Source organism: Lepus europaeus, chromosome 10 (genome assembly GCF_033115175.1).
Source record: "Lepus europaeus isolate LE1 chromosome 10, mLepTim1.pri, whole genome shotgun sequence".
Classification (NCBI taxonomy): domain Eukaryota; kingdom Metazoa; phylum Chordata; class Mammalia; order Lagomorpha; family Leporidae; genus Lepus; species Lepus europaeus.
Window position 1 is genome coordinate 32,828,499 of NC_084836.1, and position 14,379 is coordinate 32,842,877.

Genomic DNA, 14,379 nt, shown 5'->3' on the forward strand with positions numbered 1-14,379 from the left:
TGTTCACTTTCCTGCCCAATGTCCAGAGGAAAGAGGGCTTGAGCAACTTCCTTAGCCACATGGCTGATGCAAATCCAGAGGCTCAGTGTGTAGAGATGTCTTGCAAGTATGAGCCATGGAGTTCTGTCTGGCGTTGAGTTTCATTATGGTAGGTTTGATACTGGTCTTGGTACTAGATCTGGAGTTAATTTCCTCTCCCTCCAGCCCTCAAGAGGGAGGCATCTCTTTCTAAGCTGTACAGCTCAGAATTGAGGTAAAGTTGACACAGGTGACTCTTTCCTTCTTGCCTTCTTTAGTTCATTCTTTCTTTCATCTCTTGTCTGACTTCTCCAGCTCTTGTAGGTAAATTGGTGCATGAATAACTGTTACAAGAGTCTCTGTGGGGATCTTAGCTACTGTCTTACTGGAAGTCCTCAACATAATGGTTTGATATATGTGTACTTTGTAGAATGACTAAGTCATGCTGTGTATCACATGCATTGCTTCACATACTATTTGTGTGTGTGTGTGTGTGTGTGCGCAGTGGGAACAACTTAAAATCTACTCTCAGCAATTTTCAAGTATATAATATATTGTTACTAACTCTAAACACCATGATTTACAACAATCTCTTGAACTTATTCTTCCGAACTGAAATCCTGTGTCCTTTACAAGCTTTCTTTTAAATGTAATGATTTACATTGCTTTTTTGCATTCTAAATATTTTGTAAATATTTAACACTCAAATTTAATAATAATTTCAAAATATTGAGACTTGATTTCTTGATTTAATTTAGGATATTGATTATTTTACTGTGTCCTTTTTTTTTTTTTTTTTGGACAGGCAGAGTTGGACAGTGAGAGAGAGAGACAGAGAGAAAGGTCTTCCCTTAGTTGGTTCACCAAATGGCCGCTACCGGTGTACTGCGCCAATCCGAAGCTAGGAGCCAGGTGCTTTCTCCTGGTCTCCCATGCAGGTGCAGGGCCCAAGCACTTGGGCCATGCTCCACTGCCTTCCCGGGCCACAGCAGAGAGCTGGACTGGAAGAGGAGCAACCGGGACAGAACCAACACCCCAACCGGGACTAGAACCGGGATACCGGCGCCCCAGGCAGAGGATTAGCCTAGTGAGCCACGGCACCGGCCTTTTTTTTTTTTTTTTTTTTTTTTTTTAATTTATTTGAAGAGCAGAGAGAGAATTACCTTGTGCCCACTGGTTCACTTCCCAGATGCCCCCTCAGCTAGTGCTAAGCCAGGCTCCTATGCAGAAGGCAGGAACCCAAGTACTTGAATCATCATTGCTGCTTCCAAGCGAGTATACTCATAGGGACTTGGAATCAGAATTGCAGCTGGTACTTGAACCCAGGCACTCCAGTATTGAATGCATGCTTCGTGATTAGTCTCTCAATCACTGTTGTCAAACACTCACCCCCTTTCCTATTTTCAGTAACATGTTTACAATACTTAGCTTCAGATGTATTTATAATTTTTTTAGAGGATGAATCATGGATGGCTGAAAATAAATTGATAAAATAACTGTTAGCTTGCATTTATTAAAAACAAATGAAATGATGAAAAATATAACTTCTTGTGTTTTCAGATCCAGAAACTTTAAGAAAACTTTAAATTTTTAAAAATGTATTTATTGATTTCATAGAATTATAAAGGAGAGACAGAAAGAGGGAGAGAGAGAGAGACAGGAAGACCTTCTATCTGCTGGTTCACTCCCCAGATGGCCACAAGGTTGGGACCAGGCCAAAGCCAGGACCCAGGAACTTCTACCAGGTGTCCCATTGCTTTTTTCCAGGCCATTATAGGGAAGCTGGATAGGAAGTGGAGCAGCCAGGACCTGAACCAACACCCATATGGAATGCTGGCATCGCAGGCTACAGCTTTATCCTCTATGCCACAACAGCAGCCGCACAAAAACTTTAAACTTTTGTAATCTAAAATTTTCTGTTGGTTAGGCATTTTATTAGATTTATTGTATTTTCATTTGCTTGGTTTTGTTTTGATTTTTAGTGAAAAGGAGACCTGGAAAACAGAAACTGAAGCAATTAAAGAGGAAAAGAGAAAACTCGAGGATCAAATCCAACAAGATGCTATAAAAGTAAAAGAATATAATGTGAGTATAGCACTTTCAACATTAATATCTACTGTACAAATTAAGAGTTAGATTTAATAAGGATAACATCAATATCTTTTGTCTGTGTGTAGAATTTGCTCAGTGCTCTTCAAATGGATTCAGATGAAATGAAGAAAACACTTTCAGAAAATAGTAGAAGAATCACTGTCTTGCAAGTAAATGAAAAGTCACTCATAAGGCAGTATACAACCTTAGTAGAAATGGAACGACAACTTAGAAAAGAAAATGGCAAACAGAAGAATGAATTGATGTCAATGGAGGCTGAAGTTTGTGAAAAAATTGGATGTTTGCAAAGATTTAAGGTATATCTGATTTTTGTTTTGTTTTCAACAAAAACTTTTCAAATATGCAAAAGGTATGATAGCATTATAAATACTCATCACAGATTAATAAATATAAATAGTTAACTGAAATATAAATATTTCAGAGATCCTATCTCAGGTTTATTTGTGCAAACAGCACAGAAGGATACTAGCTCCATGTAGAAAGCAGCCCAGGGATCACACCAGGCCTTCTGTCCTTGCATTGCCAGACAAAACCTGTTACTCTGAAGCCTTCCTGGTGGACTGGGCACCTCTGGGAGGAGCCTGAACAGGAACTGGGGCTGTAGGTACCAGGTGCATCCTGGGCCTTGGTTTGAACCTGGGCCATGGGCTTGGTTTTGACCTGGGCTTTGGGCTTAAATTGAGTCTGGGTCTTTGCCTTTATTTGAGTTTGGGTCAGGGCCTTGACTGGAGCCCTGATCTTAGCTTTAATTGGAGGCTCGGTCTTGGTCTTGGCCTTTACTTTGATCTTTGGCTAGAACAGCCTAAGACCCTTGGCAATTCTGGCACAAGGATGCTTCCCAAGTTTGTGGTAGGGGATGTAAGCACATCAATCAAGCTTGCAGGTGACACTCTTTGGGATCATGGCCTTAACTTTCTTAGGCTTGACAAGAGTCTTGATAACTTTGGCACGTACACTCATTTTCTTGGCGTTGTTGGCCTGTATCTTCTTCAGGCTCATCTTATACTTGTTGGCAAAACACATGTTCCTCAGGAACTTGGGTTCCACCTCCATAAAAGATTTTTATCTTTGTAATTGGGATTTTTTTTATGCTATTTCTGTGCCATTTTGGGGACTGATTGTGTATGGTGTGGTTCTTGTACTTGGCCTTGTCTACACTACCACCTATTAACTATTGCTATAGCCAATAGTTAATATTTATTAACATGTTGCCATGATTGCTTCTTTTATTTTTTGTAGTAATATTTAAATGGTGGACATTTTTTCCTCTAAATATTTTACAAATAAATAATACCTTTTTAAAATTTACATACTAACAATAACTTTATTAAGCATAATAAAATTGATAATTCCCTAACATTACCTAATAGGCAAACTATATTCGTCATTCCTAAGTTGTTCCAGGTTCCATTAAAGCATCATGCATTTATTGAATTTGGATTTTACATGTCATAAATCATTTTAATCTAGAATCCCCCTTTTACTCTGAACATTTTTGAAGATTAAGCTGACATATTTTGGAAAGTTTTACTTTTTCCTCTATCCTTTGTATTTACTAAAAGTTAACTCTGAAGCCCTGGTTAGATTTTGGGTGAACATTTTGGCAAAAATACTTCGTAAGCAATGTTCTATACTTTATATAGCATCACTTCAAGGGATGGAACATTGCATTAGATTACTATTTTAAATGGAGGACAAATATTCTTTCATTATTAAGGGACTTAATAACTGATAATTTGATAATATTATATAAATGACTAATTCTTCAAAAACCCTCCTAATGGTTTTAGCATCCACTGATGATTGTTGCCTGACTCAAATTTTTCATTAGGAGTTTCAAAATCTTTATACTTATTAACAGTATTCCAGAGCCAGGAGCCAGGAGCTTCTCCCAGTCTCCCATTCAGGTGCAGGGGTCCAAGGACTTGGGCCATCTTCTACTGCTTTTCCAGGCCATAGCAGAGAGCTGGATCAGAAGAGAAGCAGCCGGAACTAGAACTGGTGCCCACATGGGATGCCAGTGCCACAGCGCTGGCCCCATGAAAGCTATTCTTATTTGATTGCTTATTCTAACCTATTGTGCCACATTGCTCAACCTCAAAGATATAGTATGATTGAAACACTTTTTGCTGCTGTTCATTATATTTTATCAAATTGAATTTCATTTCACTGTGACAGGAATTCTGGAAAAGCCACTGAGACAGGTGCTAATTCAAATGAACTGACAGATATGAACCACCGTCCAAGAATCTGTTTAAAATTTAGACTTTAATAGTGACAAATAAAAAGGACTATTTGTGAAAAAAAAAATTGTGACTAAAAATTTCCAAATGTCATTTTTTACATGAAATTAAAATTATTGCTAATTTTGTGTTATATGGCATCTGTTACATATTTTTAATGATTTTAAAATCTGCTTTTCTTTCAGCTGCATTTTTTTTTTTTTATTTATGTGACAGGTAGAGTTATAGACAGTGAGAGAGAGAGAGAGAGAGAGAAAAGTCTTCCTTCCATTGGTTCATTCTCCAAATGGCTGCTACGGCCTGCGCGCTGCGCCGATCCAAAGCCAGGAGCCAGGTGCCTCTTCCTGGTCTCCCATGCAGGTGCAGCGGCCCAAGCACTTGGACCATCCTCCACTGTCCTCCCTGGCCACAGCAGAGAGCTGGACTGGAAGAGGGGCAACTGGGACTAGAACCCAGTGCCCATATGGGATGCCAGTGCTGCAGGTGGAGGATTAACCTAGTGTGCCACGACGCTGGCCCCTCAGCTGCAATATCTTGTTTTAGTCTTCTCAAAAATGGCTAGTGCTTCACCTGAAAAAAATACACCAGTGTAATTCAGTGTATCCTTATTCACATAGGAAATGGCCATTTTCAAGATTGCAGCTCTCCAAAAAGTTATAGACAACAGTGTTTCTTTATCTGAACTAGAATTGGCCAATAAACAATACAATGAACTGACTGCTAAGTACAGGGACATCTTACAAAAGGATAATATGCTCGTTCAAAGAACAAATAACTTGGAACACCTAGAGGTAAGTTTGTGTAATTGCTGACCCTTGGAATGTTAGTAATTTTTCTTCAGTCATTATGTGGGAAGATTTTTTCAGATTTTAATTGATTAAAGTTTGCCTCCGTTTATGTAAATTTAACAGGTATAATTTATGGTTACATTTCTAAAACATTTTGGTTTTGAATATCAATATGATAAAGTCTGTTCATCATTTCAGAATAGGATGACTTCATCTAGGTCATCCTCCTAACCTGCTTGCATAATTTAACTGAGTCAGATTTTTTTTTTTGAAAGATAAATATGAATGGTTTGATTTCATAGATGAAGAAATTATTTTGCCTTTTTTAAATTAATTATTTTATTTGCAAAGCAGAGGTACAAAGAGAAGGGGGAGAGATTTTCCATTCACTGGTTCACTCCTCAAATGGTTGCAACAGCCAAGTTTCCACTAAACTGAAGCCAGTAGCCTGGAACTCCATCTGGGTCTCCCACATTTGGGCCATCTTCCACTACTTTCCTGGCACATTAGCAGGAAGCTAGATTGGAAGTGGCTCAGCTGGGACTTGAGCCGACATCCATTTGGGATGCTGGTGTCACAGGAGCTAGCTTAACCTGCTGTGCCATAAGACTGACCCCTCAAATCTTCTTCAACCAAGTTCTTAAAGTAAAAGGAGCATGGAACACATAAGCTCCATAAGTTCCCATCTTTTCTTTTTGTGGAGATAAAAGAGTAAAGTATTCTAAGTTTCATTCTGTCTGTGAATATGCCTCTGTTACATATAGTTCTGTTATAGCCACTGGACCCTCTCATGTCTTCTAATCCTCCAGACCCATTCTTTTTTTTTTTTTTTTTTAATTTTTGACAGGCAGAGTGGACAGTGAGAGAGAGAGACAGAGAGAAAGGTCTTCCTTTTTGCTGTTGGTTCACCCTCCAATGGCCGCCGCGGTAGGTGCTTCTCCTGGTCTCCCATGGGGTGCAGGGCCCAAGCACTTGGGCCATCCTCCACTGCACTCCCTGGCCACAGCAGAGAGCTGGCCTGGAAGAGGGGCAACCGGGACAGGATCGGTGCCCCGACCGGGACTAGAACCCGGTGTGCCGGCACCGCGAGGTGGAGGATTAGCCTATTGAGCTGCGGCGCTGGCCTACAGACCCATTCTTGCTTTATAGCATCTGGGTTTACCAAAGCATTAGCTCTTCTCCCTGTATGATTTCCTGTCAAGATTAGCTTCTTCTCATTTCTTAGGTGTCAACTTAAGTCCACCTTTTTGGTGGTGAAGACCTTCTTCAACTATGTCTAAATCTACTTCCTTTTATTAATCTCTGCCTCAGGGACAGGTACCCTGTTTTTTGCTTCTGTATCTTGACATTTTTAATGCATTGTTTATCTTTTTCTTATATGCTACCTCGCATGTGCTCTTTTCCTCTTTTCACATACATGTGCACACAGATACTACATGAGGAGGTTTGGGCAGGACAGAATTTTGTCTGTCTTTCCACCATAAACATCCCACACCTGTCACTGATGACATGCTAGGGATGCTCAGTAGTGTTTGTGTGAATGATGGAGGTAAGCACTGGTCTGTGAAGGTTGTAAAATTCTTGAATATTCCAGTTTGACCAAAATGAACCTACGGTTTCATTGGCAGGAGCTGAACTCAGAAATTTAGGGCCACATATTAGACACATAGGACTTAACTGCTTAAAAATAATTTATATTATATATTTATATATGTATTTTATGAAGAGGGTTCTAATTTTGTAGAATGCTAGATTGTGAGATTTAAGAGATACTTCATAAAGTTAAGATAATGTCATTTTTTGCATTATTGGTTTAAATTACAATGTGGTTTCTCAGTGATGTTTCTCTTTTATTCAGTGTGAAAATGCATCTTTAAAAGAACAAATGGAGTCTCTAAATAAAGAACTGGAGATTACCAAGGAAAAACTTCACACTATTGAACAAGCCTGGGAACAAGAAACTAAATTAAGTAGGTCTTAGGACTCTAATAATATTAAAATGATTAGGATCTAATAATGGATATTCTTCATTTGAAGTTCTATTTGTAAACCAGATGAAAAGGAAGTATTGATTGAAAAAAATGAACTCCCAGCCTAATAGTTGACAGGAATTTGTTGAATAATATCCTGTACTAGTCCCTGCCAAAATTTGGTTTTCAGTTCTTAAACTTGAATGTTTATTTCAAAATACTTACATTCTAATAATAGTAATATGAGTTCTTTCATGGATTATAAAGTTATACTAGTTATATATCATTAAATATATTTTTTAAAATATTTATTTATTTATTTGAAAGTCAGAGTTACACAGAGAGAGGAGAGGCAGAGAGAGAGGAGAGGTCTTCCATCCACTGGTTCACTCCCCAATTGGCTGCTACGGCTGAGCTGTACCCATCCGAAGCCAGGAGCCAGGAGTTTCTTCTGGGTCTCCCATGCGGGTGCAGGGGCCCAAGAACTTGAGCCATCTTATACTGCTTTCCCAGGCCATAGCAGAGAGCTGGATTGGATGTGGAACAGCCAAGACTAGAACCAGTGTCCATATGGAATTCCAGCACTGCAGGTGGTGGCTTTATCTGCTATGCCACAGCACCGACCTGTTAAATATTTTAATTTTAAAATATTACCATAATACATCACACTAAGTTTGAAAGGTATTTGTATTGCCCATAATTCTACTACTACATTATATTTTTCATGTATAAGCTTACATATTTTATTCACCTCAAAATATAGTATATATATTTTTATTTTCTGTTTTTATTTAGTAGATATCAAAATATTACCCTGCTTTTTAAATCATACTTCTAAATGTAAATATTCAGGCAATATCCAACTGTGAATGATTATGATTCCATCACTTGCTTTTCTTAGTTTCTCTATTTACAGTGCTATAATGAACATCTTCATGTATATCTAATAGAGATAGTACTGTCTCAGGAAGTATTGAAACTTTTAGGCTCCGGCTAGGGTTTTCCACATTAATTTTTAAATAAATATCTGGTTTATGGCATTCAGTAATTTTATCTAATAGGATTGTACTTTACAGCTGCTCTGGATGAGGTCTTTTGTTTGTTTCCTGGACTTTGAGATCTAATGCTCTTCAAGATTTCCCCCTAACAGTAATAAGTGCATAATTTTAAGACATCTTAATTTTTTCCCAGAGTGGCTTTATATCACTGCAGGTATAAGAGCTTTTCCTTATTTCCTGTTGCCTTTATATATTTGTTTATGTGTCAGTTCATTAGCGTTTTTTCATCCAGGAATTTGTTGATGGTGGCCTGTTGTGCTCATCTCTGTTTAAGAAAACTCCCAACCTGACAAAATCAGATGGCTAATTTGCTTCAGCCCCTCTGGCATGCTTCAGTTCTTTTTCAGAGTTTAGCACAATACAGAATAGAGGATGGGTTTTAGTTGTTTATATGTAAAAAGTTCGTGGGAAAATAGAATCAAAAGAAAAGTTTGTTTTGGTACACAAATTTTTGAAATCCATAAATAGTATTTTTATTTTTTAAAATATAATAAAATATGTTTACTTTTATATCTGTGAAAGGTAGAGAGACAGAGATAGACAGATCTTCCATCTGCTGGTTTACCCCCCTAATGCCTCAACTGCCAGGACTAGGCCAGGCCAAAGCCGGAAGCTTTGAACGCTGAGTCTCCCACTGGGTAACAGAGACCCAATTAGTTGAGCCATCACCTGCTACCTTCCTAACTGCACATTAGCAGGAAACTGGAATTAGTAGTGGATGTAGGCCTTGAACTCAGACACTCCAATATGAGATGTGGACCTCTCAAACAATGCCTTAACCACTCCTTCAAATGCTGCCCTGTGCATAGTATTTTCATAGTATACATTTCTTTTAAATTTTTGGTGACTTCCTCATATGCATGGATTTCAAAAATAAACATGTTTTAATTTCACCACTTTAATTGTGTCTGTAAAAGACAAGACACTACCATATTTTGCTTTTTTTCTGGAATATGCCTGGTATGCAAAACAAAAGTGTAAGCTTTCTCCCTCCTCTCAAAAAAAAGAATAAGTAATGGCGTTCTTTGTGTTATTTTTTCTAGTAAATCAGGGCTTTTGGTTCCTTTTTTTTATTTAACAGCAGATTTTTTTTTTATTCAACGATGAGTCAAAAAACTAATATGAATAACATTAGGGTATAACAACTAGTAAAAATATAAAATATTTGATATTAAATGTATATAAAGTCCAAATAGTGCCCATGATTTGGAATCACATTTGATAAAATGTCTCAAACAGTGTTGGATTTTATTTATTTATTTTTTTACAGCTTGACTTTGTGAGACTTTACAAAGCAAGTCAATGCACTTAAATTCACAAGGTAGTGTTGCTTTATTGAGTTGCTCCTCATACAGTTTATCACCTCTCAATAAAATGTATTTAATTTATTTACCATTTTTTAATTTTTCTATTTGTGACACCTCCACACCACTAGGAATAGTTTTTCATTATCATTTGAGTGTTGAGTTCCCAAGACCTACTTAACATAAGTTCCAGGGAGAGTAAATGGGATAAACATCAGATAGGCAGGAAATTATAAAGCTGAGATGATTTAATCCAGGTCTGTCATTCAACTATATTGCTTCCATATATACAACATCTAAAATATCTGAGATATAATTTTGTTGTAAATAACGTAAGATTAACTTAAATATTATTGCATGTAGGAAATGAATCTAACATGGACAAAGCAAAAAAATCAATAACCAACAGTGAAATTGTTTCTATTTCAAAAAAAATCACTATGTTGGAGATGAAGGAGTTAAATGAGAGGCAGCGGGCTGAACATTGTCAAAAAATGTATGAACACTTAAGGACTTCATTGAAACAAATGGAAGAACGTAATTTTGAATTGGAAACCAAATTTTCTGAGGTTTGATATTATTTTTAAAGTATAATTGGAGAGTAAAAAGATTGTCTTGGTAGACATTGTATTATTGTTAAAAGATTTGTTTGTATCTTTGAAATGGCATATTAATATAGTGTTTGTGTTTCATGTAATGATAAATAAGAGTTACTTTAAAATCTGAATTGTTTAAAACTAAAGCAGGTTATTTCTGTGAGTTCTTGTTTCCTATCATGTTACATTATTATGTTTTTTAAAAACATTTATTGATTTATTTCAAAGACAGAGTTACAGACATAGGGGGAGAGAGAGAGAGAGAGAGAGAGAGAAAGAGAGATAGAGATCCAGAGAGATCCTTCATCTCCTAGTTCATTCCCCAAATACCCACAATCTGTTGTTGAGCCAGGCCAAAGTCAGCAGCCAGGAGCGTCATTCAGGTCTCCCACCTGGGTGCAGGGCCCCAAGTATTTGACCCATCCTCCACTGCTTTCCCAGGCAGATGTTATTTACATAATGATAGAATTGCCTTCTGTCCCCATCTCTGTATTTAACAACTATTCTTTCATTGCCTATTACTTATCAGACCACGTTTGAGTCCTGGGACTACGGCAAGAAACAAAGTAGACAGTAATTTCCTCTGCTTTCAGAGGCTACAATACTAGTAGGAAGTTTTAGATTTTTTTTTTGAATGTGATCAGAATCTTTAAGCTGCCTGACAATAAATATAGTTGGCAAGTAGTCAATAATTTATGATTAAACAGCTCTTACAATGTTTGCTTATCTTGGAATTATGAGATAATAAGTTCCCTAATTTAAATGGCTTTTGATCAATGGACTTATAGCCAGACTTTCCATAATTTGTTCCTCTTTCCTTTCTTATCCTCTTTAATCTGTTCTTAACACTTCATACCTTTATCGGGATTAAGGCAAAGTAAAGAGGATCACAGTATTTGAAAACTAAATTTTCAGGAAAACCTCACCAAAACTGATGTATTTGAACATTTTTTTGTTACTTTTTCTTAGCTTACCAAAATCAACTTAGATGCACAGAAGGTGGAACAGATGTTAAGAGATGAATTAGCTGACAGTGTGAGCAAGGCAGTAAGTGATGCTGATAGACAACGGATTCTAGAGTTAGAGAAGAACGAAATGGAACTAAAAGTTGAAGTGTCAAAGTAAGTGCTTATAAACATTTTAGACACGTGATTAGATGTTTTAATTTGTTTTTAAGAAAATTATAAACATGCAGTATATTCTTAGTGGAATTTGATGCTGATTTCTTTTTGTGAGAGCAAGTTTAATAATATTGCCAGTGTTGATTTTTAACAGGGTTAAATTATAATTTTGAAGAGGAAATGACCTCTCAAAATTGGCATTTTTTAGAGTCGAGGAATAAGTACTGCTTTTGGAACCAAGACCTTAATGAGGTCTACTTCTCCATACTTATTTTGGAGGAGGGGAGAAGTGAGAGGGAGGGAGCAAGAATGATTATTTAATGTCTTTAAACTTAGATTCCTTCACCGTAATAAGGGACTAATAGTATCTCTGCTGATTCATAAAGTTGCTGTAAAAATATAATGAAAAATTCAGATTTTTATTTAAGTTCATTTGTCATCTACTGTGTACCAGGCACTGTGCAAGGTATTAAACATGTATTAACTTATATAATTATATTTAATAGCCCTGAGGTAGTTTTTATTTTACTTGAGGAAACAGGCCCAGCTAATTTAGGATACAAAATATACATCAGGAGTAAATATGTGGAGGGTAGAGACCGTGTCCTCATTCTCTTTTGTATTAGATACTACTTTAGTAGAAAAGGTTGTCAAGCTCAAGTAATTAGTAAGGATATGTTTATGGTTGCATCATTAAGTAAAAGCCATTCTCATAAAGCTGAGTTCCAACTATCCTTTACTGGAATGCCTAATGTGTCTACCCCTCCTCACACCCCATCTTCCCCTACTTCTGTAAGACTCCTCTCATGTAATTGTCTCTGTTCCTGGAAACATTTGTCCAGGCTGTGTAATCCAGAACTGCATCCTTCAGAAAGTTCGTGACATCCTAATGTGTGCAACTCAGCAAAATTCAGCTCATCCTTCCACATTCTGAAGTGTGCACTCATAGGGAAAGTGCTCCCTGAAGTCCCTGCTCTCCTTCCAACTAGAAGTTGGGAACTCTCTTTTAGGTCTCATGGTGTCTTGAATATCTCCCTAGTACAACCCATATATCTTTGTTTGGATGTCCATTTACCTTCTAAAGTATGAATATTTTAATACAGGAACTGTCTTTAAAAAAAAAAATAAAAGCCACTCTTTGAAGCTTGATGGTCCTTTTGGGGGTATCAGTCATTGCCAGCCTTTTTTGCTATGGATCTCATCTTTTCTCATGGATCTCATCTTTTGAAATAAGCTATAATTATTCATTTTATCATATTTAATAATTAAAACATTACTGGCAGTAGGGGTTTCTGATTAATATGGAGAAGTTGGTTTATCTGTCCCACTGAGCTAAAATTAGTCTAGTGCAAAGCAAAGCAACTTTTACTTTGCCTCTAATATTTATCATACTTGTCCTAAGAGAAGTTGAAGCATTTATTGCCATTAAGCTCTGCTTGTTTTATTTTAATGTTCTGAAATACATACTTTCTTTTCAGATGTCAGATATCTTTTAAATTAAAATAAAGCAAAGTGTACATTAACCTTCTAGGAAACAGGGATTTCAAGTTTCTGTATTCTTAAGTGTGTGGTAGTATCAGATAAAAACTTAAAAACAAAAATACCTTATATGGGCATCTCCCAAATTAAGCCAATATGAAAAAGGCATGGGAATAGGTGTTGTTTGTCCACTTAAATTTGGAAGATACAATGTGAAGATTCTTCAAAACATTCATGAAAAAATAGAACTAGGACTAGAGCTTCTTTTAATAGAAAAGTGATTTTGAATTCCACACGTAGTTTTTCATAACATGCATTTTCCATTTTTTGCATAAAAATAATCTCATAACTTTGATTCTATTGTACCTGAGCAACTTGAAATACCTTTGTATATTAAGTACAATTTGAGATTATCATTTACAATATAATTCCTGAGAACATTTTTTTCCTAGAAACCTTTTATTTAAGGTATACAAACTAAACACATTTCATAAATATAACTTTAAGAACAGTGATTCTTCCCATTGTATCCATCCTCTCACCCCCACTCCCACCCTTTTTCCTTCTCTCTACCTTATTCCCATTCTTATTTTTTACTAAAATAATTTTCAATTAACTTTATACACTCTATGATAAGTAAAGATTTCAACGAATAGTATGAAAAAAAAAAACTGTTCCTCAACAGTTTTTCAATTTCATCTATGACACACTGTTCATTCAGGAGCATGTAGTCCAGTCTCCATGTTTGCATATGTTCTAGAGATTCTTGAGTTGTTGATTTCCAGCTTCATTCCATTGTGGTTAGAGAAGATGCATGGTGTGATTTCAATTTTTTTGAATTTGCTGAGACTTGCTTTATGGCCTGGTCTGTGGTTTACCCTGGAGAAAGTTCCATGCACTGGTGAGAGGAATGTGTTTTCTGCAACTGTAGGAGGAAAAGTTCTGTAGATATCTTTTGGGTCCATTGAATCTATAGTGTTGATTAATTCTGTTGATTCCTTGCTGATTTTCTATCTGGTTAATCTGTCCATGATGAAAATGGGGTATTGAAATCTCCGATTACCATTGTATGGGAGTGTCTCCCTTTAGAACCATCAGCATTTCTTTTGAATAGCCAGGTGTCCTGTAATTAGGTGCATATACATTTATTATAGTCACATCTTCCTGTTGAATCGATCCCTTAATCATTTCCAAGTTCCCTTCTTTGTCTCTTTTAACCATTTTTGTGTTAAAATCTATTTTGTCTGATTTTAAGATGGCTGTACCAGCTCTTTTGGTTTCTGTTAACATAGAATACCTCCCATCCTTTCACTTTCAGTCTGCTTGTATCATTTTTGGTGAGATGTGTTTTTTATAGGCACCCTTTAGAAGCCTTTTTTTTTTTTTTTCCATCTAGCCAGTCTATCTTTTAACTGGAGAGTTGAGGCCATTTATATTCAAGGTGACTATTGATAAGTAATGACTTGGTCCTGCCACTTTTCCATAAATATTGTTTACTTTGGATTTCCTTTGTATCTTTACTGGGAGATTTTCTGCCTTCACCTTCTTTCATAGTGATGACCATGTTCTTTGTTTCTTTGTGTAGCACACCCTTAAGTCTGGATGAGTGTCAACAAATTCTTTCAATTTCTGTTTGTTATAGAAGGTCTTCGTTTCACCTTCATTCAGTTTGTTCAGCTCTGTTGGCCTA

The 14,379-nt window shown here is 36.5% G+C and overlaps 1 protein-coding gene across 2 annotated transcripts in view; it reads left to right on the top strand.

The window, feature by feature from the left end:
- The window catches only part of CEP290 (centrosomal protein 290), a 92,355-nt gene that overhangs the window by 34,125 nt on the left and 43,851 nt on the right, over window positions 1-14,379 (top strand). For both annotated transcript variants that reach the window (XM_062203148.1, XM_062203149.1), the window contains 6 exons: window positions 2,001-2,103; window positions 2,196-2,426; window positions 4,991-5,164; window positions 7,020-7,131; window positions 9,857-10,062; window positions 11,059-11,210. In XM_062203148.1, the coding sequence (XP_062059132.1) occupies window positions 2,001-2,103; window positions 2,196-2,426; window positions 4,991-5,164; window positions 7,020-7,131; window positions 9,857-10,062; window positions 11,059-11,210 (978 nt within the window). The remainder of the gene's footprint in view (window positions 1-2,000; window positions 2,104-2,195; window positions 2,427-4,990; window positions 5,165-7,019; window positions 7,132-9,856; window positions 10,063-11,058; window positions 11,211-14,379) is intronic.